General features: G+C 60.2%; 1 protein-coding gene across 1 annotated transcript; it reads right to left on the bottom strand.

Moving 5' to 3' along the window:
- Window positions 1-835: 835 nt before the first annotated feature.
- Window positions 836-20938, bottom strand: HIC2 (HIC ZBTB transcriptional repressor 2). Its single transcript, XM_082667809.1, has 3 exons — window positions 20919-20938; window positions 4361-4458; window positions 836-2718 (listed from the first exon to the last, which is right to left on the bottom strand). Exons 2-3 carry the CDS (start codon window positions 4384-4386, stop codon window positions 903-905), a joined length of 1842 nt encoding a protein of 613 aa, XP_082523935.1. The 5' UTR covers window positions 4387-4458; window positions 20919-20938; the 3' UTR covers window positions 836-902.
- Between the last annotated feature and the right edge of the window lie 2898 nt (window positions 20939-23836).

The raw sequence follows: 23836 nt of genomic DNA, 5'->3' as shown, positions 1-23836 counted from the left end.
TACCAACGTCCTGGCACCGCGGCCAGCCTCCCCCCGCCCCCCACCAACCCCAGACCTTCCAGTTCCAACATTCACATACACGTTACACGGGGTTTTCTCTTAATAAAAAACAAGTACCTCTAAACAAAGAATATTCCTCAGAAACTATGGGAAAAGCACTCTCTCTCCTGAGGCAGCCGAGGCAGGGCTCGGGGCCCAGGGAAGCCTTTGGCCAAGAAGGGCTTCTGGGGCCTGGAGGGTGGGCGCCCAGCCCACAGTCGGGCAGGGGGGGGGTGGCTGCCCCGGTACATTCAGTCTGCAGACCCAGGCTCAGCCCCGAGGGGCCGGAAGGAAAATAAACTCTTGTTGGTTTTGGTTTAAAAAACAGAATTCAAAAAGAAAAAAGGAACAGATCAGTAGGAATAACAGCCACACAGGCCCAGAGGGCTCTTTAGTTGTGGAGAGGTAGGCGGTGGGGGCCCCTGACTGTCCCAGCACCAGTGAGCGGTGACCCCTGGCTCGAGGAGGGAGGGCGCTGTCTCCTCCCTCTGGCACCGCTCCCCGCAGAGCCAGGCTGGCAGCACAGACACCCCGGCCGCGGCAGCCCTGCTCCCCACAGCATAGAGGGAGGCCCCCACTCCCCCTGCTCCAACACAGCCTGCGGGACACCCCCCGTGACCCACTCCCGCAGGCCCCGCCGTGGCCCTCACGGGGAACTGGGCCGGGCAGGATCAGGAGGCAGACGGCGCAGCAGCCACATGCACTCGGGTTGGGTGCTGGCTGCCCGCTTCTCCCCTTGGTACAGACTGTGGATTAAAGCTCTGGGCGGGGGGGGCTGCACCAGGAACTGCCCCACACCCGGGGCCTGGCCACTGTGCCCCTTCTTTCCTGGGCGCCCGCAGGCCAACAAGTGTCTTTGGCTTCTAGGAGGGGGAGGTGTGCATGCGCAGGTGGCTGATGAGGTTGCGCTGCTGCGTAAACTTGCCCCCGCACAGCTGGCACTCGTAGGGCTTCTCGCCCGAGTGCACACGCATGTGCTCAGTGAGGCGGTACTGGCGGGTGAAGCGCATGCCGCACTCGTCACAGGCAAAGGGCTTCAGGCCCAGGTGGCTGCGCATGTGGCGCGTCATGGTGCCGCGCTGCGTGAACATCTTGCCGCAGATGTTGCAGGGGAAGGGCCGCGTCAGCCAGTGAGTCTTCTCGTGCTGCCGCAGAGTGGCCGGGTCCTTGTAGGTCTTCTCGCAGACCGAGCACTTGAAGGGCCGGGGCTCGGCTGCGTAGGCCGCGCTGGGCGCTGACAGGTCCTCGGCCTCCTCCTCGGCGCCCCCGCTGCCTGTCTCATAGGCACCCTCCTCCTTGATGAAGAGCTCCTCCTCTGTGTGCGTCTCCACGTGCGCGTTGAGCTGCTCGGAGCTGGGGAAGCCCTTAGCGCAGGGGATGCACACATACAGGTTGTCCCCATAGGACACCGTCTCATAGCCCTCCTGCCGGTACATGTAGTGGGCGCCGGCATGGCCGCTGCCGCCCTCGCTCCCGCTTTGCCCACTGTCCTCACTCCCATCCTTGCCGTTCTCCTCCTCCTCCTTGCAGGGGTATGAGGGCTCCCCGTAGGGCCCGCCCGCCACCGCATTGCTGGCCAGGATGCCGTTGGGAACCCTGTCCCCAAGCCCTTCAGCCTCCTCCCCTGGGCAGGGACCCTTCGGCGCTGCTTCCCTCCGCTCAAAGGGGGAGGCAGCCACGGGCTCCTTCTTGGCCCACTCCTTCTTGCGGGCCGAGTGCCGGAGGCTCTTGCGGGGGGGCTGCCCGCCCGGCCCCTCCAATAGGCTCAGGGGGTTGTCCTCGGCCCCCTCCAGATCCATGGGCTCACTGGGGTTGCCCCCCAGCTCGGCGTAAGAGGCACTGTTGGCGACGGGAGGGGCGGAGGCCGAGAGGGGTGAGCCTTGCTGACTGTCACTCAGCTGGGCTGGGTCGTCGGGGGTGAGGGGGGGCCCGGGGGTGGCGGGGGGCAGCGGGGGGCTTTTCTTGGACAAGTCCAGGCCCAGCTCCTGCTCGCAGCCCCCACCACTGCCATTGGTGCTGCAGCCACCCAGGCCGGCCTCCCCGCTGGCTGGACAGACCGGCCGACCCAGGCCGTGCGCGCTCTCCTGGCTGGAGCCGCCCAGGAAGAGCTCCTCATCGGAGCCTTTGGCCTGGGGGAGCTCCTGGGGGGTGTGGGCCCCCTTGCGCCCGTCCACGAGGCCCGGATACCGGGCCTGGATGACAGAGGCCGTGGACAGCCGCTGGCCGCGGGGTGGCCGCCCCAGGCCGGCCCCACCCCGCCCGGAGCCAAAGGGTTTGCCAGCTCTCTTGAGTTTGCGCCGGCAGAGAGCTGCCAACTCGGGCAGCTGGAGGTAGCTGGCGGCGGTGAGGAGCGTGCTGAAGTTGGGCTCGACTGGCTGGTCACTGGGCAGCAGCTTGCCGGTGTAGATGAAGTCCAGGATCTGCTGGAACACCGTGGAGCTGACCATGTCCGTGTCCAGGTTGATGAGGTTGTCGTGCAGGACCAGGGACTTGAAGTAGATGCTGCTGGCGGCCAGCACGTTCTTGTGGGCCCGGAAGATGGAGTTCTCCACCATGATGATGACGTCACACAGGAAGCCCTTGGTCCGCTGCTGGTTCAGCTGCAGCAGGAGCTGCTTCGAGTGGCTGGGCAGTTCCATGTCGGGCCCCATGTCCCCACGCCCTGCCCACACGCACCACCTGCGGGCAAGAACAGGTACGCGTGTGCATCAGCGGGGGACCCTCCTGGGGTCCGGCACCTGGGCAGGGAACTCACGCCACCCAGGCTGCCTGAGAAGGGGGGCGGCACCAGCCCATCTGCAGACTTGAAAACACAGAGGACAATGCACATGGTGGCAGGCAATGAAACTGGGATTTGAACTTGGCCCAAGGTATCATCTCCGCACTAAAGGAAGCCAACCACGTGCCCAGATGGGACCCAAAGGTCTTTGGCCCGTCTTTGGCCTCATAGACCCAAAGGCAGGGGTCTATGAGGTGCTGGGTGGCTGGACTTCTCACGTGGGCCCGCAGCTTCCCAGCTTTCGAGACAAGCCAGAAATCCAGGTTTTCAGGTGAAATCACCCCATGCAAAATGAAGCTTCTTTTTCCTTAAATACCACGTGGGCCAGATCAAACATGCAGCCTCTGGTCTGCGACCTCTGCTCTAGGCTGGGGCTCTCTCCAACAACCCTAGAGGCTTCCCAAACTCTGAGGTTTACCAGCATCACTTGACACTGCAGCCCAGCTGCCACCCCCACCCCACAAGGCCTTGCCCCACCACAGGCACTGAGCACCCATCCCCCCTACCCCCTGCCTGGGCCTCCAGGTGCTGAGAAGAAAAGGCAGCCTGGCCAAGCCCTGGCACCGCTGGGCCCCAGGGACTTTCTGGGCAGGGCAGGCAGTGCTGTCTGAGCCTGGGAAACTCGCCAGACTGGCACAGATGCTAACTGATGTCACTGAGGAAAACACATGCAGAGGAATTCTGTGGTGGCTGCGTGGCAGTGTGCACAGGGGTCTCTGGGAGCAGCGTGCCCCAACCATGCACCCACCCCACTGGGCAGCAGGGTCACAGCGCACGGCCGTGGCTCCCCACCCCTCCAGCCACTCGAAGCTCGTGCCCTCCCCAAAGGTGCTCTGAGCCGTGAGGCCGACAAGGGGCTTTCATGTCCTTCTGCTCACGGCCCAACCTCGGAGAGAAATTGACTGCTCTGAGCCTCCCCCACCTGGGATCAGCTCCTACCAGGCGCCCAGCCCTGCCTCCCTCAGGACAGAGCCCGGAGGGGTTGCACCCACCTGCCTTCCTCCCACTGGTCCGTACCTGCCCTTGTTTGCAAAGACAGAGGAAAACCCCCCATGATCCTGTGCACCCCAAGGAAGACTTTGAGCACCCAATGACCACGTGGGCCGGCACTCAGGGCCTGACAGCAGGAGGCAGCAAGCACCTCAGGCCAGCTCGGCCTTGTCAGGCTGTTCAGAAGCTGGAGCCCAGATCGCGCAGAAACCAGCCCTCCGCCACTCCCTGCCCCCAGAACCAGCCAGGCAGGGACAAAGAGCCCAAGGCGCGGCCTCCACACTGGCCTAGACACCTAGCCCCAGCACCCAGGACAACTGGCAAGGGGACTAGCCGAGGGCAGGAGGTCCTGGCCTCCGAGAGCCAGTGAGTCCACAGCAGCCCTCCTCCCCAAGCCCCAGCCTCCCCTCTATGCTGCCAGCGCTGCCCGCACACAAAGGACTGCAGGCCAGGACACAGGCTGAGAGCTGCAGGCTGCCCAGAGTCCCAAGGAGGAGGAGCAAACATCCTCCCTCTGCCGCCCCCGCCCCCAGCTCCCCCTCCCTGACCTACCGGAGTGCCAGGGGCCCAGAAACCATGTGAGCAGCAGCCAGCGGGGGTGGCCTCCTTGAGCGCGTGGCCTCCCTGGGGGTGCATCAATGCCTGGTCACCTGGGGAAGGGAAGACAGACAGACATGGTCACCCACAAAGGCATCAGCAAGGGGAGGGGGGAGGTGCTGGGGGACCTCGCTCCCAGGAAGGTCTGGGGGTCTCTCTGGCTGGGACGCCCAGACAGCTGGGCAAGAGACAGTGGTCATAGTGCCCACAGTCAGTCCCCGTGGTAGGAAGAACGCAAATTTGGGGAGCTCGCCTGCACCCTCTTCCCACCCACCCCCACAGATTTAGGATACTGCAAGGGCTACCTAGATCTGGGGGAGCTGGTGGCAGGCACACAATTCCTGGAGGGCGGGCAGGCGTGGTGGCAGGAGGCCTGGGCAAGGCCCTTTCCAGGCTGGCCACATTTACATAACAAAAGGTCAAAATTGGAGGCGCTGGTGCAACGGGCTATTTATAAGAACCAGTCTCAACCGCTTCTGGCTCTCCTGCTCCTTTCCTTCCCTTCCCTCCGGGTCTGCTCTCCCCCCACCCCCACCCCCACCCCCCACCCCACCCCCGCCCAGAGCGCCCAGCCCCCTCCTGCCCAGCCCAGCCTGACCACATGGCGTTTGCAGGCTCGCCCTTTCAATACCAGCCCGCCAAGGCCACTGGCAGCTGCTGCCAGATGTGGGTGGGCTCCACCTGCCCCCCCCCCCAGAGCTTTGGGTCCTGCGGGAGGGGGTCCTGAGGCTCCAGCTCCTTGTCCCCCACTCCAGCAGGCCTGGGCGCCCTTGGAATGGAGCCAGGGGTGGGGGAGGAGGCCTGCAGCAGCCCAGAGCCCATCCCTGCCTGCCCTTCCCCCGCCCCCAGGGCCAGGGAGGCTCAGCAGGTCCCTCAGGAATGTGACCAGACCCGGGGTGCAGGGTGGCCGGGAGGCCTCGGCTCCAGCCTGCCAGCTGTCTCTCGGCCCCAAGCACAGCTCCCCTCTTGCAGGGGTTGCTGGGGGGAGGGGGGCACGGTCAGCCCAGAGGGCAGGAGAACCAGCTCTGTAGGTCCAGCAGCCTGAGAGCGTCCACGTTTCCCCGAGGGCAGCCTGGGCCCCTCATCAGGCTCCCGGCCAAGAGAGGCCAGAGACGGAGCCAAACCCTGCCTGGGGAGGGGGGCGGAGACCACCGCAATGCCGCCGCCAGTGAGAGTGGCCCAGGAGAAAGGATGGGAAGCCACATCAGGAACCCCACCAGACCCAACGACAACCCAAGCCCCGCCCGGGCACAATGCCCACCACCTCAGCCTGGGCCAGAACCTGCAACTGGGGCTTCCTCGCCCTTGTTGGAGATCAGGTCGACCAGCCTGGTCACTGCAGCCTGGAAAAGGCCCAGCGACTGACCAAGTGACTGCCCTCGAGCCTGACCTACCCGCAGGGAGGCCCAGCAGGACCAGGCAGAGCAGGCTGTGCCCTCCGCCGGGCAGGGGTGGGGTGGTGTCGCACAGAGCTGCCTGCTGGGAGTGCACATCCACCAGGAAGCTGCCCCGCCTGCCAGGCACCCCAGGCTGGGCCAAGAGTGGGTCTACATCGTGTCCATAAGCAAGGACACACCTCACCACAGGTGAGGGCCAAGACCCCTAGAAAGTGTTGCTCCTTCCCTCCCAGAGGCCTCTGCCCTCCGGCTCAACGGCGGGTGTGGGAGCAGCAAGTGCCCACCCTGGAGAGCCCACAGCAGCCAGGGAGAGAGGGCTACAAACAGCACCGTGGGGCTGGCCAGGCAAGCTGGCAGCGGGATGCCCACTGGGTACGGGGCTGGTGCTCAGCCCTGGAAGGAGCCCACCATGGGCTGGAATGAGGCTGCCGCCTGGCCCCAGCTCCTGGCACCCAGCAGCCACCTGGCAGCAGGCCCAGCAGCGTGCCAATCAGCCCCAAGGATCCCACGCCCAGCGCAGCCACACTGCCCACCCGGAGCACTGGCTCCAGAATGCCCAGGATCTTGGGCAGTGGGACAGGTCAGTCAGATGGGTGCGTGGTTGTCCCCAGATGGGCTGACCCTGACCCCGGCAAGGAAGGGGGGGAGGGGGCAGCTCTGCTCTCTTGTGAACAGAGGGGCCTGGATCACCTTCCCAGGTCTCTGTTCACAGGACGGCCAGCACCCAGCTCCCCAACAGGGCTGCTACACGGTGACGTGAGACAGGTCCTGACTGAGATCTTATTTCCTCTTCTTCCCTCCAGGCTCAGGCCTCAGAAAAGCCAGGGAGGCTGGCCCCCGCCTGGCCCCGACCCCACACACACTGAGGACAGGTCCGGGGCCTACAGAGCACATGCCCAAGGCCAGGTCCCTACAGCTGCACAGGGATCCCAGGCAAGACAAGGCCCCACCCACGTCAGGTGGTCCACATGGGCTCAGGGCTCGTGGGGAGGTCTCCCCTCCTGGAACCCACAGAGGGCAGGAGGCCATGAGAGGAGGTCTCCACATGAAAGTGGCCCTTGTTTAAGCAGGAAGCCAAGGAAAATGGCTCCAACCCCAATTCCGACAGGAGCCAATCCAACTTAGCCTGGACACCCACTGAGCCCAGAGCCTGGGTGCCAGGAAGCCTGGGCCCTCAGCCTGCTCCATCCTTTAGCCTTCAGGTGGAACCCCCTGGGGAACAGGCAGGCAGCCCTGCCTCCCTGGAGCCTGGCGGCAGGCACCCCTCCCTTCTGGAGACAGAGGAGGGCATCCCATGCCTACCTCCAGCCCACAAGGGGGGCCCAAGCTCAGGGTGTGGTTTCACCCTTGGGCGATGCTCCCAGGAGACTGTGGGCCCCTCTCTGCAATGTCCTATCTCCCTTGGCAAGAAAGAGCACCCAAAGAACCCCCGCGCACCCTGGCTGAAATGACTCGCCCCGCCCAGCCAGGATGGAGGGTCCTGGAGAGAAGGGTGAAGACAGGAAAAAGGGGTCCCCACCCCTCTTTGGGCAGGCCTCGTCACCCAGGTCCCCGGGAACCCTGACCCCTCCTCCCTCCCCAGAGCACACTTTCCGCAGGAAGCCCAGAGCTATGCTGGGTCCCCCCCGGAAAAGTTCGCTCCCGGCCCAGCCCAAAGCACCCAATGGGAGGCTATTCTTGCTCCTTAACCACCTTCTGGCCAAAGAACAACAGCCAGAAGTCACAGAAGAACACAGGACTCTTCCAGCTGACAGCGGCGTCGGGGGGGGGGGGGGCTGCCCAGCACCCACCGAGGGCTCCACTGGCGGTGGGAGTCACAAGGACACCAGGCCACCGCCATACCCCTAGGGGCTTAAGCACATCTGACCGTGTCATTGAGGGCCTCAGACACTCGTATCCACTGCCCCCCCAACTCTGGGCCCAGCCGACCCCTGCTGTGGCCACCTGGTGCTCCAGGTGTGGCCCCGACAGGTGCGAGCACTGCCCCTCCCTGCAGGCCAGGCCCCTCCCAGGCTGCAGGAGGGCAGCTGGAGGGCAGAGCGAGAAGGCCTGGAAGGTCCCAGCACCCAGGATCCAGAAGAGCCTAAGGCCCAGCCCCAGGTCCTCCTCACCCCATACCAGTTGGAGGGCACCCTGCCTGTGGGGAAGCCTCAGAGGTGTTCTCTCCACCTCCAGTGCCAGATAAGAAGACAGGTTCTGGGGGTTAAGCAACTTGCCCAAGGTCACAGGAGCAAGCAGGTGGCAGAGCCTGACTCCAGACTTTCCTACCCTGAGGACAGACACCTGCACCTCCTTCTCCCAGGGGCAGGGCAGGGGAGCCAGGAGGAGGGCCTCGGCCTGCAGGTCCCCCTCATCTCCCCCTCCCACAGCCTACCTCACAGCAGGCCTCACCTGGGCTACACCACCCAGGGGCAGGCCTACTCTTGGGGACCCAGGCTGTGCCCTCTCTGGCCTGCCCCTCCAGACATGGGTTGGCTGTGGGTGGGACCCACTGCTCTGGGCGAGTCCAGCGGGTAATCTGGCCCAGACCTGGATGCCGGCCAGCAGCTCCTGGCTCGTCTCCCAGACCATCCTCCTGGAAAGCAACGGGCTCCACGAATGCCAAGAGCCCTGCCCTCCTTCGGACAAGACTTCTACGAAATTAACAACTCAGTTCCATCAGCACGCTGGTGACGTGGTGATCGGGGCCTGGGGCTGGGCTTCTCCCTCAGGTCCCTGAGCAGTGCGGGAGGTGGCATCCATCCACCCCAGCACGACCTCCCTGAGTCTGCCCCCAAATGCCTGCAGCCCCACCTTCCCACATGTGCACTCCCACCCAAGAGGCTCATGGCACCATGAGGGGAGGCCTGGCGGGGCCACAACCACAAACCCCACTCTCCAGGGCTCCAGGGCGAGCCTTGCACACTCACCTCACCCCTGGCCTACAACCCGCCCGTTACTCCCACTCCCAGGACGACCCGGGTACCTGCAGCTGGATTTCCCCTGCTGGCACTGGCACAGCTAGCTGGCTGGCACCGGGGAGGGTGCGGGGCAGGGTCACACTGGGAGGCCCCCAGCCTGCCTGAGTCTGGCCAAGAGTGTTGAGCCAGTGAGACAGGGGGTGAACTGGGGAGAGGCAGGTGAGAGTTGCCTGGAGAACAGTCACCATTATGAAAACTTCCAGACTGTGCCCACACTGCACTGCCCCCCATCCCCACCTGAAGGGGCCTGAGCTCTAGGTAAGAGGCTTGCTTGCAGCAAAAGAACTAGAGCCTGGAGGCAGGGAGCCTGTGGGAAGCTGGTGGGGCGGCACGGCCAACTGGGAGCATCCCGATCAGGCAAGGAGCAAGGAGCTCCTGCTGCAGGGAGACAGGCCCTGGCAAGCTGGCTCCTGTGCCCCCAGCCCCACTTCCTACTTGTCCTGCTGGGTGTCCGGCACAGTCCAGGGACCAGTGGCAGCATCGCCCAGGGTTTTTGTTTCTTCTTTTAGTTGTTTTTTTTTTTTAATATTTGTTTATTTGGCCGTGGCATGTGGGATCTTTGTTCCCCAACCAGGGATCAAACCTGCGCCCCTTGCACTGGAAGCATGGAGTCTTAACCGCTGGACCACCAGGGAAGGCCCTAGCCCAGGGTTTTGAGAAACGCAGACAGTTTGGCCTCACTCCAGACCTCAGAACCAGAACCTGCACGCACACTGGACTGTGGGTTACAAGCTTTCTACTCCCCAGAAAGCCCGAAGCTCGGCAGGTAGTAAATGCTCAGTGATGGGTGTCAAGAGGAAGGAGGCGGCCCCAGAACTTGAGAGATCGAGGTGGCACTCTGTTACTGAGGGCGTCTTAGAGGCAGGACAGTGGCCGCGGGCGGGCAAGGGGTTCTGGGCACGGGTGGCAGGCAGAGTGCAGGGAGTCTGGGCCACCCGCTGCAAAGGAGTCACCGTCCCCCACCTACCCCGGGATACCTTTCAGGAGTCACAGAGCAGCAGCTGCCCAGCCCACGGCTCCTCCAGGACAGAGACTCCAACATCACAACTTCAAACCCAACCCTAGAAGCTCACTATGTCTTACACTAACTAAGGACTCTCAAATATTTAAAAAACAAAATAAAAATACTCTGCATCTTCTATCATCATCCCTTCGTACCAGAAGACACTTCATGACTGAAAACCAGGAAGAACCACCTCAGGGTATAGGAGTCCTTCCCCGAGAAAGGGCAGCTGACCCATCCACCCACGCAGCCGTCGAGACTCCCAGTGGCTGGCACCCAGGCCCTGTGCCCTGCCTGTAACGGCCTGGCCCTGGAATCAGAAAAACAAAACCCAAACCGGATGCCAGATGGCAACGACGGGCTTCAACTAGCTGACCAGACACTGAAAGAGGTCATCCCAGGCAGAAAAGAGAACGGTCAGACTTTAAAAAGACCCAGACTGAAGACACACAAACCCTGGGTCCCAGAAGCCATGCAGGCGTGGAGCCCCTCCAGCAGTGGGCAGGCCCCAGGGCTCAGGCCAAGCCTCGCACGGGTCACGAAGAGCTGACTGTCACCGTATCCCACGGCCTGGCTGCCTACACGGGGAGCCTCCAGCAAGCAGCTGAGCAAAGCAGCCAGACCCGAAAGGGACAACACAGCCAGTTCTGGTCAAGGTGGAAAGCAAGGGTGGGTGAGGGGAGGGATTGGGGAGTGGAGGGGGCTTGAAGGACACACGAGGGCCTTCTGTTCTGGTGTTTTCTCTCAGGATGGACGCTGGATGCGTGTCCACCTGGGAAGAGTCCGTGGCGCTGTTGCTCACAACTGCGCACACTTCTTAGGTATGACTATGATGTACCTGGCTTCAACAGGTGCACAGAAATCTTCAGGAGGGGCAGCAGGGCCCGTCCCAGGCCTGATGAGCAAGCTGACCGAACCCCCAACTAATCACAACAATCCCCAGAAAAGACGCGGCACCAACAGGACAGGAGGGAACCCTACAGTCCAGCCACGGACCCACAGGACACCTAATAAAGACCACCTTAAAACCTCTTATCGGGGCAGATCTGTGCCTGCCATCTGAAGGCAGCAACAACCTAATGACATTTTTAACCATCCTAGTGTCCAAGGAAGAGGGAAGGGGTCTTCAAATCCTGACAGGCATGCTTAGGAGAGGAGAGGACATTCCAAGTGCACCCAGCAAGGCACCAACAACGGCCCCAGGAGCTCCAGGCTGGACAAGGCCCTCAGGGATCGGGAGTCAAACAGAAGGATCCCTGCCCTGAGTGAAGGACCAACCCCCAAGCCCAGGGCCTCTGACCAAGGACTCAAGGAGCTAAACCAAAGATCAAGGATCAGGTTGTTTTAGTCCAAAATGGAAAAAAAAAAAAAAAATCAAGTAGACACATCTTGGGCACCTACCAGTTTTTAAAAAGCCATTTTTAAGGAAAAAACTAGGGAACCGCTGTGGAAGACATTTCAACCTGTGGCTCTGTGCCTGAAACGCCTGCAGGATGGCACTTACAGAGAAGAAGTCTCACCTGTCCAGCAGGTAATGTGACGGGCCCAACAGAGGAGAGGCCGAGCTCAGAAAGGGAGTCAGACAGAGGGGCCCCCAGGACTCAAAGAAAAGTGCTCACAGAGCTTCTTCAGACGGCATCCCGGGGGCGCTTGGGAGGGCTGTTTGGCATTAAGGAACCCGGTTTAGAGACAGCAAAAATAAACAGGCTCTTCTCTGCCTGAGGAAGCAGAGCTGGGGGAGGGGGGTGAAAGCCGGGCTACTCAGGCAGCAGCAAAAACAGAAACCCTGACATTGTCCCATGATGACATGTGGGGTCAGTGCCACCTTGGAACACGACAAGGGGGGGGCCGGGGCGCAGGAACCACAGTGATGCCCAGCACTTGGGTGAGTCTCAAAAGCACAATGAGCGCCCAGCTCTATGTCCACAGAGAGCAAACCCGCTGTCCAAGAATGCAGACGAGTGTGGGGAACCGGCACACACTCGCAACAGTTAACCCCAAATTTGGAAAAGCAGTGACATTAGGAGCAGCCCAGGGAGCAGCCCGGGGCGTGGGGGCCATTTCTTACAGGGGTGGGGGGAAGGGTGCACGCCTCCCACTCTTTACAGCCAGATGTGTGCACACGTAACTCACACCTTGTGGTTCATACTCGTGACAACCCACAGCACAGCCCAGGTCCACAAGGAGCCAACGTGCTCGGTGCGGAGAGACTAGGGTATTCCCGATCCAGGGAGGGGTTGAGCACCCCCTCCCACCCCAGGGGACCCCCGCACGCAGCCACATGGCCGGGAACAGGGCAGCACCGTGTGAACTAGGGCTTCAGGGGCCAGTCCCACAGGACATGCCCAGAAAGTGTCACTCAGTCCCAAGAGAAAGCAGCAGAAGCCAGAGCCCCTGCACCTGGGGGAATCCTCCCGACGGGAGCCACTTTGAAGGACCGTACAAGTCCAGCATGTGAATCCGACCCCCGTGGTCCCAGCTGTCAACCCTCAGTTCTCTCCTCAAACGCCAATCCCATCAAGTCACTCTCCTGCTTACAGCTCTCAATGGACTCCCGGGGCTTGGATAAAGTCCACACCTGGGCCGGCCCATGGAGGGCTTCCAGAGGGCCAGGCCACCCCTCCACGCGGCCCCCACCAGTCAGGCCCGGGTGCCCCCTCCTCAGCGAAGCCACCCAGCACTTCTCCCCCCACCCAACGTCAGCACTAGCTGCCCAGCTGCCACCCAATAGGCTCCTGGGGCCAGGGACCTTGCGTCCCACTAGCCTGACGGCCACAGCTGCTCCAGCCATGCAGGTTTGCTAGGGGAGCAAATGCCAGAGGGGAGAGGCAGGGCTGAGGGGACAGGATGGGGTGGGGAGAGGGGAGGTGTAAAGGAGGATGCCACCCGCCCGCCGCCCCAGCCCTAGCCCACCGGTCAGAAACTGTTGTCCACATTCTTGAAAACTAGGAAGGACCCCCAAAGAACTCTTTGGTGGCTTGTATGCTACTCTTCTATTTACTGTGTTAGAAAAACTGGTAACTTAAAAAATATTTACTTGATTTAAAATTATCAACAATAAACCCATTTTATGTTAACATAAATGATGTTTTTATGGAGGAAAAAAACTATCCCAAAAGAAAAGAAAATCAACAAGAAGGGTGGCACTGTTTCACATTTTTGCAAATGTCTTTAACGCCTGGCTGAACAGACGTAGCTGGATCCTCACATCTGCCCTGCGTTCAGCCAGTGAGGATGCGTAGTTCTGACTGAAGTCTGTGGAGAAATCCAACCTCACACAGACAGATGGGAGGGGTATTTTACCCTTTTCAGATAATGGTGGCTATTCTTCCTTGTTATTACACTTAAACTCAACAAGTGGTAGGTTCTTAAAAGGTGCAATGTAGACTCTGAAATTGTATCGGTGACTAATTCATATCTGGTTACACAAAAATCCAGTGGCCTACCCTGCACTCACATCCACCCAGGATTTTGCAACACTGAGCGCTAGTCATTCAGAAAACAGTGGTCCCGAGTCAATCACATCTTCCCACTGTTGTCAGACTTCATTATACGACACCAAAACCCGAGTGCTTCCATCACAAGAGGTCTCAAGTCAGGCTCGCAGTGAAGGACAGTGGTTCCCAAAACTGTCCCTGTCCTCTGCTGGCTCTATGGCTGGCAAAACTGTCACCTGTTTTCCTTCCCATGGTAAGGTTCACTTTGCTCATTTGAGAAAAGGTCTGACCAATTCTCCAAGTCTGAACAACCACCTTGCCTGTCAGCCCTTCTTTCAAGTAAAACTAACATTCCATGAAAAAAAGCAGCTCGCAGACACTGCTGTTCCTGGAATGACATCCTGCTTCGGTGTGAGGCAAGAGAATCCACCGGGTCCTCCCCAGCTCACCACAGAGAACACTTAACATGTGTGTCCTCCAGGGTCAAGACTCACCACTGGGTCACCTGCACGGCCTCCCTGGAACAGCATGAGGAAGACCAGTGGTCCCAGCTCGAGCACCCAGGGCTGGAGCATGCAGTGTGCACCTCGGGCAGGGCTGCCCACCACGTCTTCACATCGATGATGTGTCAGTGCGGGGACAAAGGCCAGTAATGTCTAAGTATTTTGAAGAGTCCTGGGAATCCCCAGGGGTCTGCAAACCACTCTGAGAACGGCTGACAGCCGTTACCGCAAATATTTCTACCAACCCATTTTACAGGCAAGGAAAATGAGGCACGGAGAGGTCTGGTCTGGCACCTGGAGGAAACAGGCTTGACATCAGAGTCCTCTTCCCCCAAAATCACAGTTGTTCACCAAATGCTGAAATCCCAGGCAAAGGGCCACACCTGAGAGTAAGGAATTTCAAAGAAAAGAAAGGAAATGCCACTTTAAATGGCCTCCAAAAACACCCTTAGAGGCAGGGCCGGCAGAAACCACTGTGGGGCCTCCAAGACCTGCTAACTAGAGGCGGCAGTGTTGCCTGAGCAGGCGGGCGCCTGCAGGCTGCGGACTGGGTGCTCAGCCCCAGAGGCGGGCAGAGTGGAGGCAGGGAGGGGTCTCGGGAAGCAGGTGTGCACCGCCTGCCCACGGCACCAGGCCAGCCCCACTGCCCTTATCAGCGTCAACATGCATGGAATGTGGGACTTTGGAAACTATCCCCTCCCCTGCCCGCACCCCTCTGGGGCTCGAATTCACCTACCACAGCCACAGGGCAAGCCGAGCCCACGCCCGGCACCCCCCCCCCCCCCCCCCGCCACCTGCAGCCTCGTGGCAGCGGCTTGCTGGTGGTGGCCCAGGGCCCCTCCCCTTGCAGCCCAGCGGGGATTGCCCAGACCCCCAGGCCCCTCTGCCAAGAGACAACCCCACACGCCAGAGGGAGACCCCAGCTGGTGCCCCCTATGCTGAGAGAACACCAAAAGGAGGACCCAAGCCTGGTTTTGAGCTCCGGGCTGCCCAGCCCTGCCGCCAGCCCCTAGGCCCTCCTGGAAGTGGGAGCACACGTCTAGGCCTCCAGGGGCAGAAGGGAAGAGCCACCACAGTAAGGGGTCCTCTCCGCCCCCGAGGCTTGGGGAAGGGGCCTCTCTCAGCTCCAGAACCAGACCCCCGGGCTCTGTCTCAGGCAGCCGTCTGCCCCCCACTCAAATGAAAACCCGGCTGCCCTCAGGCTCAAGCCCTGCTCAGCGGCAGGAGTCCACACGCGTGTCCAATGCACCCTCGTGCGTGTGTTGCATCGTGGTTACCCTACTCCTAGACTTTCTCCACCACATCCCAGCAGAAGGACTCTAGACCAAGTGCGTAACCTCTCCAGGCCACTCACACAGCAGGGACTGAGAAGGCAATCGGGACTGCCCAGGTGTGTCCCACCAGGCCCAGCCCGGGATAGGATCCTGAAAGGGAAGGCCCAGCCCTCTTGTGCTACCTCCCCAGCATCCCATCAGGAGCTCTGTGGGAACCATCCTCCTCCCAGTTTGCAAGCAGAGCTGCCGGAGCACCTGCTGGAAAGAAACCATCAGCCCTTTTCTACCAAAGGGGTCCCAGGGAGGGGCGGGGTGAAGAGGCCAAACACCTGAGACAGGAATCCACCCCCAGGACTACTCACTCTCAAGGGAGAACACATGGGTCCGTCTACCAAGATGTGCGCAGGCCAAAAACAGTGACAGAGGACACCCTGACTGCCCTGGACCACCCCTCCCCCAACTGCCCAGCCCAGACCACTCAGTCCCACTCCTGCCTGGCCCCAGGCCAGGTTGCTCTTCCTGCACCTCCCCCCAGGACACCAACCAGGCCCATTCCAGACCTCACCACGCCCAAGGGCCTTGCTGCTCTCCTCCCTCGTGCAGTAAGCTGCCCAGAGCAGGCGGGGGCTGTCTTGTGTCCTGGCTGCCCTCAGACGTGAACTAAGCCCCAAGACAGCCCATTGTTCTGTCCCAGCAGAGGAGGTTGGGCTGGGCTGGCCATACCTTACCTGAAGCCCCACCTCCAGTGCCCCTCCCAGCCCTCACCCCACCTCCTGGCCCCTTGTCAGTAGTTCCCTCACACACCTTACCCACGTAAATAACCTCAGGGACCCATCTCTCTCTCCCAGGTACCCTGAGGTCAAAGAGAAAAAGAAGGGGAAAGATACAGGTCCCAGGGGTCCCCAGCTGCAGCCACAGTGGGCTTGTTAGGGAACCACGAGGAACTCCAAGGTCACTATGCCTGGGCACAGAGACCAACCAGGGCCCAAGAATGCAACCAAGAGACCAGGGCAGGTAGTCCCTTAAAGTCAAGCAGGAGCAAGAGTCCTGGGGTCAAGAGCAGCAGGTGTTTCCCGGGGGACCTCCTAGGAGACGGCCCCTTAATACTCACCAGCCTGGGGTCCCTCCCACTGCCACCCCAGGAAAAGGGACCATGAAAAGGGTGAGCCCCCTCTGCACATGATGCTTCTCCAAGACCCTGGTACCTAACAGAAGCCGCTGGCTCGCTCTGTAAGCACAACCCCACCGGGCAGTCTGTAACCACCCTTGCTGGTCTTTGTGGACTCACCACTCCCTGATTCTATTATCAACACAGCTTTATTCCTGCTAAAGCAGTTGGCTGCACATTGGATTCATTTTAAAAACCTTAGGAAGCATAGATGGCTGGGCCCACCCTAGAGGTGGGCCGGGCTGGGCTCCACCAGCTCCAGGTGATCCTGATATGCAGAGGTAAGAACCAGGGCACCATCAGGCAGGCCTCCACCAGGCAGCACGGGGAACAGCACACACACTGGAGGTCAGTGTGGAGCCCATGCTCATCACAGGGTAAGTTCCCTGTGTCCACATGGGGCAGACACTGAGGCTCCAGGCCCCACCCTCCCAGCCATCAACTCTACTCTCCCTTCTCATTCACTCTGGGAACAAGAATTCACCAAGAGCTTACCATTAGCTTCCAAAGCAGCGCAGGCAAGGGAACTGCAAAGGCCATGGAACAGTCCTGCCCCTTAAAAGGCCTATAACCAGGTTGAGGAAGAGGCCAAGGGGCTGCGACTCCAGCATGGGGAAGGGAGCAGCACCTCCAACCACCTGTGTGTATGTGGGGGGGCTGTGCCCAAGGCACTGGAACAGCCCCTCCCCACATTCACCTGAACACCCTCGCCCCCCCTCCCCCCGCAAGGTGCTGCTGGGAGAGAAACCCGAAGCGGCAGCAGCATCCTGGACCAGTGTGCACAGTGGCCACAGCCATGCCAGAGCCAGTGGCCTCTCCAGGCCCACAAGAGGTCAACTGCCCACCTGGAAGCTCCCCTCCCCAGCCAAGCCCAAGCCCCACCTTTCCTTAGGGGCCCTCAGAATTCCCACAGAATGGAAGGGGAGAGCCTCGGGAGCCCCAGGAGCCAAGCCGCCTGCCCTGCCGTACCCCACCCTTTTCACCCACACACTCAGAGAAGGTGGACCCCCGACAGGAAACAGGCACCCACCCTGCCAACACGCTCAGCAGCAGGGGACCCTCGACAGGACCTGCTCTAACCCCAAGGCCACGCTCCCCCACCCCTCCACCCACCCACACAGGGCAGGCAGAGGCAGGGCTCTGAGCCTGGCAGTGTCTCAGGGTCCCTCTCCCCACAGTCTGGCCACACCCTCCCAGACTGTGCTCCCTCAGCAGAGCCCCCCGGCCCCGGGCCTTCCCTCCTGGACTGCGCTGGGGTCTGGAGTTGACACCCAGTTTTCCCTTCCTCGCCAAGCGCGCTGGGGGCCCACTCCCAACCCGCACCCCACCCCCACCTGCTTTTCTGGCTTTGCTACTCCCAGCTCACACCAGGTTCTGGGGCTTGGAGCCCTCCCCCAGCCCAGGTCCCTAACCCTTAAGCAAGGCCCCTCCCAGCAGGAAGCACAGCCGGCTGCCAGGCAGAGCCTAACTGGCCCAGCTGGCTGAAAGCCCCTAACTGAGGAAGCCAGGATGGGATCTCTGACCTCTCCAGAGAGAACACCAAAGGCGCCTACCCTGCAGCCCCAGGACGTTACTTAACCTCCAGTTACTTGACCTCCAAGTCTGTGAGAGTGCTACACCCAGAGCGAGCCCTGAAATCTCCCAGTGTCTCTACATCCCAGCTGAAGGCTGACCGCTTAGCGGCAAGTCTGAGCAACAGCACGATTTAGTCTAGCCACACGGGCTGGGCACTGCATTGGTTCTCAAAAAACTTCGCTGAACGGATAAAAAGCTTGTGAAAGAGACTCACAGGAGCACGCAGCGGGTGCTCCTGCGCCAGCTTCTCGCAGCTCAGTATCTGCAGGGCCACACTCCTGTCACCGTTCTCCTGTCTCCCCAGCACTGCCCTCCCCAAACTGCGCGCGCTCCCCATCAAAATCCCCCTCCTGAAGCTGCCCACCCTCCGCCCTTGCCACCTCGTGCTCCCCGCAGCACAGTGCAGCCCTATCACCCCATCCTCCGATCGTCTGTTTGCCAGTCTGTCTTCCCCAGGCTGAGCTCTGGAAGGCAGCGATACGTGAATGTGAACTCTAGCTCTGTTCCCATTTTAGAAACGGGGACACTAAGGCTCAAAGAGTCAATCCCTGTCCAAGGCCACAAGGAGAGTAAACAGTGCTGAGGCCAGTGCCCCTCACGCTGCCCCCAGGAGTCCCTCCTCAGTCAGGCTCCGAGGGCCAGGACGGGAGGAACAGGACTTGTGGTTTCTTCTCTGCAGAAGGAGTCAGGAACAAGAGCCCCCACCCTCTAGTGAACAGTCCCGGGGGGCACTGGCTCTCAGCCCCAGTGGGCAAGGCAGGCAGGCTGTGGGGTGGGGCTGACTGCTGGAGGCCAACAGGCCAAGCCAAAAAGGGCAGGGCAGCAGGTCCCCCGGGTAAACTGAACTTTATTCCTTCTTCACTCCTCAACTCTCGAGAACTGCCCTGCCAGCCCTTCCACGGGGGCGAGCTGCTGATTCAAAGGCACTGCCCCCACCCCCGCCCCCACCCCCTGGCAAACAATGAGGACTCAGGGAAGGCAGCAGGCCTGTCAGCTCAATAATGCAAAACCCTGTTGCTCTGAGTCCACGACAGCTGACTTCAAGTGGATCGGAGGCTGTGCTTATTAACAAAATGAGAAATCTGATCTATGGAAAGAAAACACTATGTGAGGATTAATCCAGGACTGCAGCTTGTGGAGAAGGCTGGGCTGCTGGCCAAGACCAGGCAGAGAGGACGGGACGGTGCCTACCTGTCCCCGGCAGGTACCTCGCTGCAGGACAGGGCATATCACCTCCGCCCCACCTGTGCTGCCTTCTCTCCTTCCAGCCACTGCAGCAATCATTTCGGTTTTGCTTTAATTAAAGGCCTGGCTCCCTCGGGCTGCTTCTTCCTCTACGCAGAGCCAGCAACCAGAGGGAGATTTTTCTTTTCAGGAATCGCTTGTAAAAGCCGACAGTCTAATTTACAAGTCCCAACAACTGGCAGGAAAACACTGCAGGAAGAAATCCTGGGTGCACACCAGCACTTGAGTCAACTGGCCAGAGGACAGTCACTCAGCAACACCCCAAAACTGGCCCGCAGGAAGCAGACCAACCTGGGCGCACTGACCCCAAGGCAGGCAGGCAGGCAGGTGGGAAGCCCCCTCCCAGCCTTCCTAGGCTACTACCTGCCCATGGACCTAGAGATTTCCATAATAAGCACAACCACACAGGACCGATTTCACTCACAGGCAGGGCAACCTACTCCAGGGGCAAAGGACTCAGTTCAGCCCCCAAGTATCAGCCTCCCATTCCCCCCACCCCCTTGGTACTAAGAGCCCGTTACACCAGCAATCTCACCACACAGCTTTGTCTCTGGAGGCCAGCCTGAGGCCGGCCCATCTGCTTTTTTTTTTCAGAACATGCCAGCAACCCTGCTCTGCTGAGCGTTAAGTCCGCTCCTTGAGCCAGGGCTACAGACCAGCCACATGGCCTGTGCTCCTGAAAATGTCTGCTGAAAGGCCCAGGGAGTCCAGACGCTGGCAGATGGGAACGGAGAAAAAGAAGTAAAGCCAGGAGCCAGGAAGCAATAAATGCTAGCTCCAGAAAGGTCCAGTTCTATCCCTCGAGCGGGGGTCCCTGGAGAACACCCCCAAGTTCAGCCTAGAATCTCTGGAGGCCCCTCCACTACCTGCCAGCTCTCCCCCTCCCCCCTGCACAAGAGGCACAGCCATCCCCACATCAGTCAACAATCTACAGCCACAGGATTCCTATGGGCAAAGCTCTGCCCCTCCCCCCTACCACATATGTCAGAGAGGTGGCCTCCCCGGGTTACACTCCTCCTGCCGGGGTGGGGGGGCCGGGAACCTAGCTTTCCAGATGTGCTTGGCAACCCCTACTACAAAAAGCACTGGAGGTGGAGGGAACAGGAGAAACACGGATAAATAACTTCAAAACCGTTCCGGGCCATCCGGATCCGCACTGGGCTCCCTTCCCTAGGCAGTCCCACGCTGTTCTGGGTGGGGCCGCTGCGAGCATTATCTGGCCGCGTTCCCTCCTCTCCGTAAGTCACTACCCCCCAGGGAGAGGCATCCCCGCCTCCCTCCACCCCAGCTAAGCCTGTGTGAATATGAACCATCTCAGGAGATAAACAGAGAGTGACAAGCTGGGGCCCTTCAGCCCCCTCCCTCTGCCAGCCGGTCCCCTCCCCCTGCCAGCCGACCCCCTCCCCCAAGTCCATTTCTCTTCCTGCCAAGCGGCCGCCTGCTAAAGAGAGGTCTGGGGGCAGGGCAGCGAGCCCACCAGCCGCAGGGCCCGGCCCTCGGGGAGCAGCCCCTCCAGGCCTGCCCCTACCATGCCCGCGCGCAGCCGTCCTCCTGCGGGGAGGAGGCTGGGGAAACGACGGACGGCGCGGGGCCGCAGTCGTGGACACGGCGAAACGCCCCGCAAGGGGCGGCGGCGGGCGCAGGGCCGCCCGCATAATAGGAGCCCGCCTGTCAGGCAGCGCCGCTCGCCGACCTGCTCGGATTAGACCGCGGATGCAAAGGCACAAAGAGCCGGCGCCCGCCTCCCCGCCGCCCAGCTCCGCACACCCGCGCGCGGGGCTTTGTGCCATGACCGCGCCGCCTGCCCTGGGCCACAAAGCGCCGCAGGCGGCAGACCAGCCGGGGGTCCCGCCCCCTCCCACGCGCGCAGCAGCCCCACGTCTCCGGGCGCGCGCCCGCCCACGCCCCTCTATCGGGGGCGCGCCCGCCGCCCGCCTCCCGCGCCCCTCACCTCGTGTGCGTCGGCGGCGGCGCTCGCCCGCCGGCCGGCCCTCCCGCGGCCTCGTCCTCGGCGCCGCCCGCGCCGCCCGCGCCCGCCCCGTCCGTCCGCCCGCCGCCGGCCCGGCTCGGCTCCCCGCCCCGCGCGCCCGAGCGCCGCTCACAGCCGCCCGCTCGGCGCCATCTTGGAAGCTTGTGACGTCGGCACCGCCCGCTCACCCCTGACCCACATCTGAATGGACGAGCGGCAAGGCGGGGTGGGGCGGGGCCGGGCCGGGCCTGGGCGGGGCCAGGGCGGGGCCTAGGCGGCCGCGCGGCGGTGCCGTGGGGGAGGGGCGCGCGGAAGGAGCAGGGACCCGGAGCCAGGACCCCGACCCCGGCGTGTGGCGGACCGGTGGCGGGTGTGGGGCTGGCGCCGTGACCTCAGCCCCGGAACACCGGACCGCACCCCTCGGATGGGGGCTCGGCCCCCACACTCGGAGCCTACACCTCTTGAGCCTGACCCTGACCCCTGGCAGTCCCGCTCCGTGCCCCCGCGGGCGGCCATCGTCACCTCGCAGCCGCGGGCTGCAGACGGCGTGGTCCGGTCTGGGGTCCTGGGCCTCCGGGTCCGGAGAAGGAAGCCCCCAGCCCGGCCCACCGCCCGCGGCCCCGCGCAGCCCCGCCGGCCCTATCTGCTCCTAGGGCGCGGAGGTTGCCACTCGCCGAGCTCAGCCAGCCCCTTCCGGTGGCCGCAGCCCCTCGCAGGCCCCCGGGGTCAAGCGATGACCCCAGGCCGGCCGGCCGGACCCAGGCTGTTCGGAGGGGCTGCAGCGCACCGGGGGCCGCGACGCTGCTCTAGGGGTCACTTGATGAACCGCTCCCCACTTTGGACACCAAATAATAGGACGACCCAGCTAAAGGCTCTGAGGGGCCCAGATTTACCAGTCAAGACTGGAATCGAGACTCCCCAGTAAGGCTGACTGTGGCCTCGTTCTTCCCAATAAACGTGTACTTCTTTTTTTTTTTTCGGTACGCGGGCCCCTCACCGTTGTGGCTTCTCCCGTTGCGGAGCACAGGCTCCGGACGCGCAGGCTCACCGGCCATGGCTCAGGGGACCAGCCGCTCCGCGGCATGTGGGATCTTGCCGGACCGGGGCACGAACCCGTGTCCCCTGCATCAGGCAGGCGGACTCCCAACCACTGCGCCACCAGGGAAGCCCTAAAGGTGTACTTTTAATGCAACCCTAGCAGGACGGTTCTGAGACTTAACAAAATTCTCATTTCAGCTGGAAGAGTAAATAACCCCAAACAGCTATTATTTCCCTCCTTGGGAACAGAAAAAGGAACAAGGTGGACTTGCCCTAACGTATTAAAACAAACTGTGAAGGTACTGTACTCAACTCAGGGCAATCTGACCCAGAAACAGAAAGCCTACAAACAGATCCCAGAAATGGTAAAGAACGTGATGAAAAAGGAAGTATCAAGCATCAGTGAAGAAGCAAAGAAACATCCCTGGAATGGAGCTCAGTGGAGGACTATTTGAAGAAACTACTGAAAAGCTGTCAACGCCCGACTAACCAAAGACATGCAAATTAAAACATTTTTCTTTGCTTTTTTAACAAATTGGAAATCAGTTTCAAATGATAACCTTCAAACACAGTCAGGGGTCTGGTGGGTAATCACTCTCCTATTCTACTGGAAGCATATAAATTACCTCAAAATTCATGAACATGAATTTGGCAGTAAGAGCCAAAAATAAAAATCTTTTAAAATGATCATACCCCCTTGGACCAGTAATTCCTCTTCTGGGATTTTGTTTTAAGGAAATTAACTGCATTTGTAGACTGTATGCTTGATGGTCGGTCTCTCTAACCAGACTGTAAACTTGAATTTGGAACCCCGGTGCCAGGAGCACACCTGAGACTTACAGGTACTCACTGGTCACTCGTTTCACTTGCGTTTGAAAATTAATGTATGAGTAATGATTCTCAATATCTTGTAATAACCTATAATGGAAGAGAATGTAAAAAAAGTATATATATTTATATATATATATAACTGAATCACTTTGCTGTACACCTGAAACTAGCACACTATAAATCAACTATATTTCAATAAAATATTTTTAAAATTAATGTATGATCATATTTTTAAAGTGTCATTTATAATAATGGCAAAATCATACACAAAGTAAATGACAATAGGGGATTGGTTAAATGGTCCACGTGATGGAATGGTAAACAGTCACTACGAATGGTATTTATAAATACCATTTTACAATTTGGAAGCATGCAAATGATATGAAGCAAAAAAAAAAGAAAAGAAAGAAGCAAACTACAAAATTGTATGTACCTGATGCATGCAAAATATTGATCCGTGGAAAAGCAAATGAAGAAAATACATCAAAATATTTACAGAGGTTCTTCCTAGGGTTTGGGATTTTTTTAAATACATGGATATATTTTAGTGTGTGTTTTTTAAATATAAATTTATTTATTTATTTATTTTTGGCGGTGTTGGGTCTTTGTTGCTGTGCGCAGGCTTTGCTCTAGTTGCGGACAGTGGGAGCTACTCTTTGTTGCGGTGCGCGGGCTTCTCATTGCCGTGGCTTCTCTTGTTGCAGAGCACGGGCTCTAGGCGCATGGGCTTCAGTAGTTGTGGCATGAGGGCTCAGTAGTTGTGGCTCTCGGGCTCTAGAGCATAGGCTCAGTAGTTGTGGCTCACGGGCTTAGTTGCTCCGCGGCATGTGGGATCTTCCCGGACCAGGGCTCGAACCCGTGTTTCCTGTATTGGCAGGCGGATTCGTAACCACTGAGCCACCAGGGAAGTCCCTACATGTTTTAAAAGTTACTAATTCTCCTCCCCACAGTCTGTGCTCTGAAGTAACATTAATAGCTGTGCATCTACACTTCCTACTCTGATGTCAACATGTATCTCTTCACATCTTACC

This window comes from Grampus griseus, assembly GCF_964374135.1.
Source record: "Grampus griseus genome assembly, chromosome: 12".
Classification (NCBI taxonomy): domain Eukaryota; kingdom Metazoa; phylum Chordata; class Mammalia; order Artiodactyla; family Delphinidae; genus Grampus; species Grampus griseus.
This window is presented reverse-complemented; position numbering and strand designations above follow the sequence as displayed.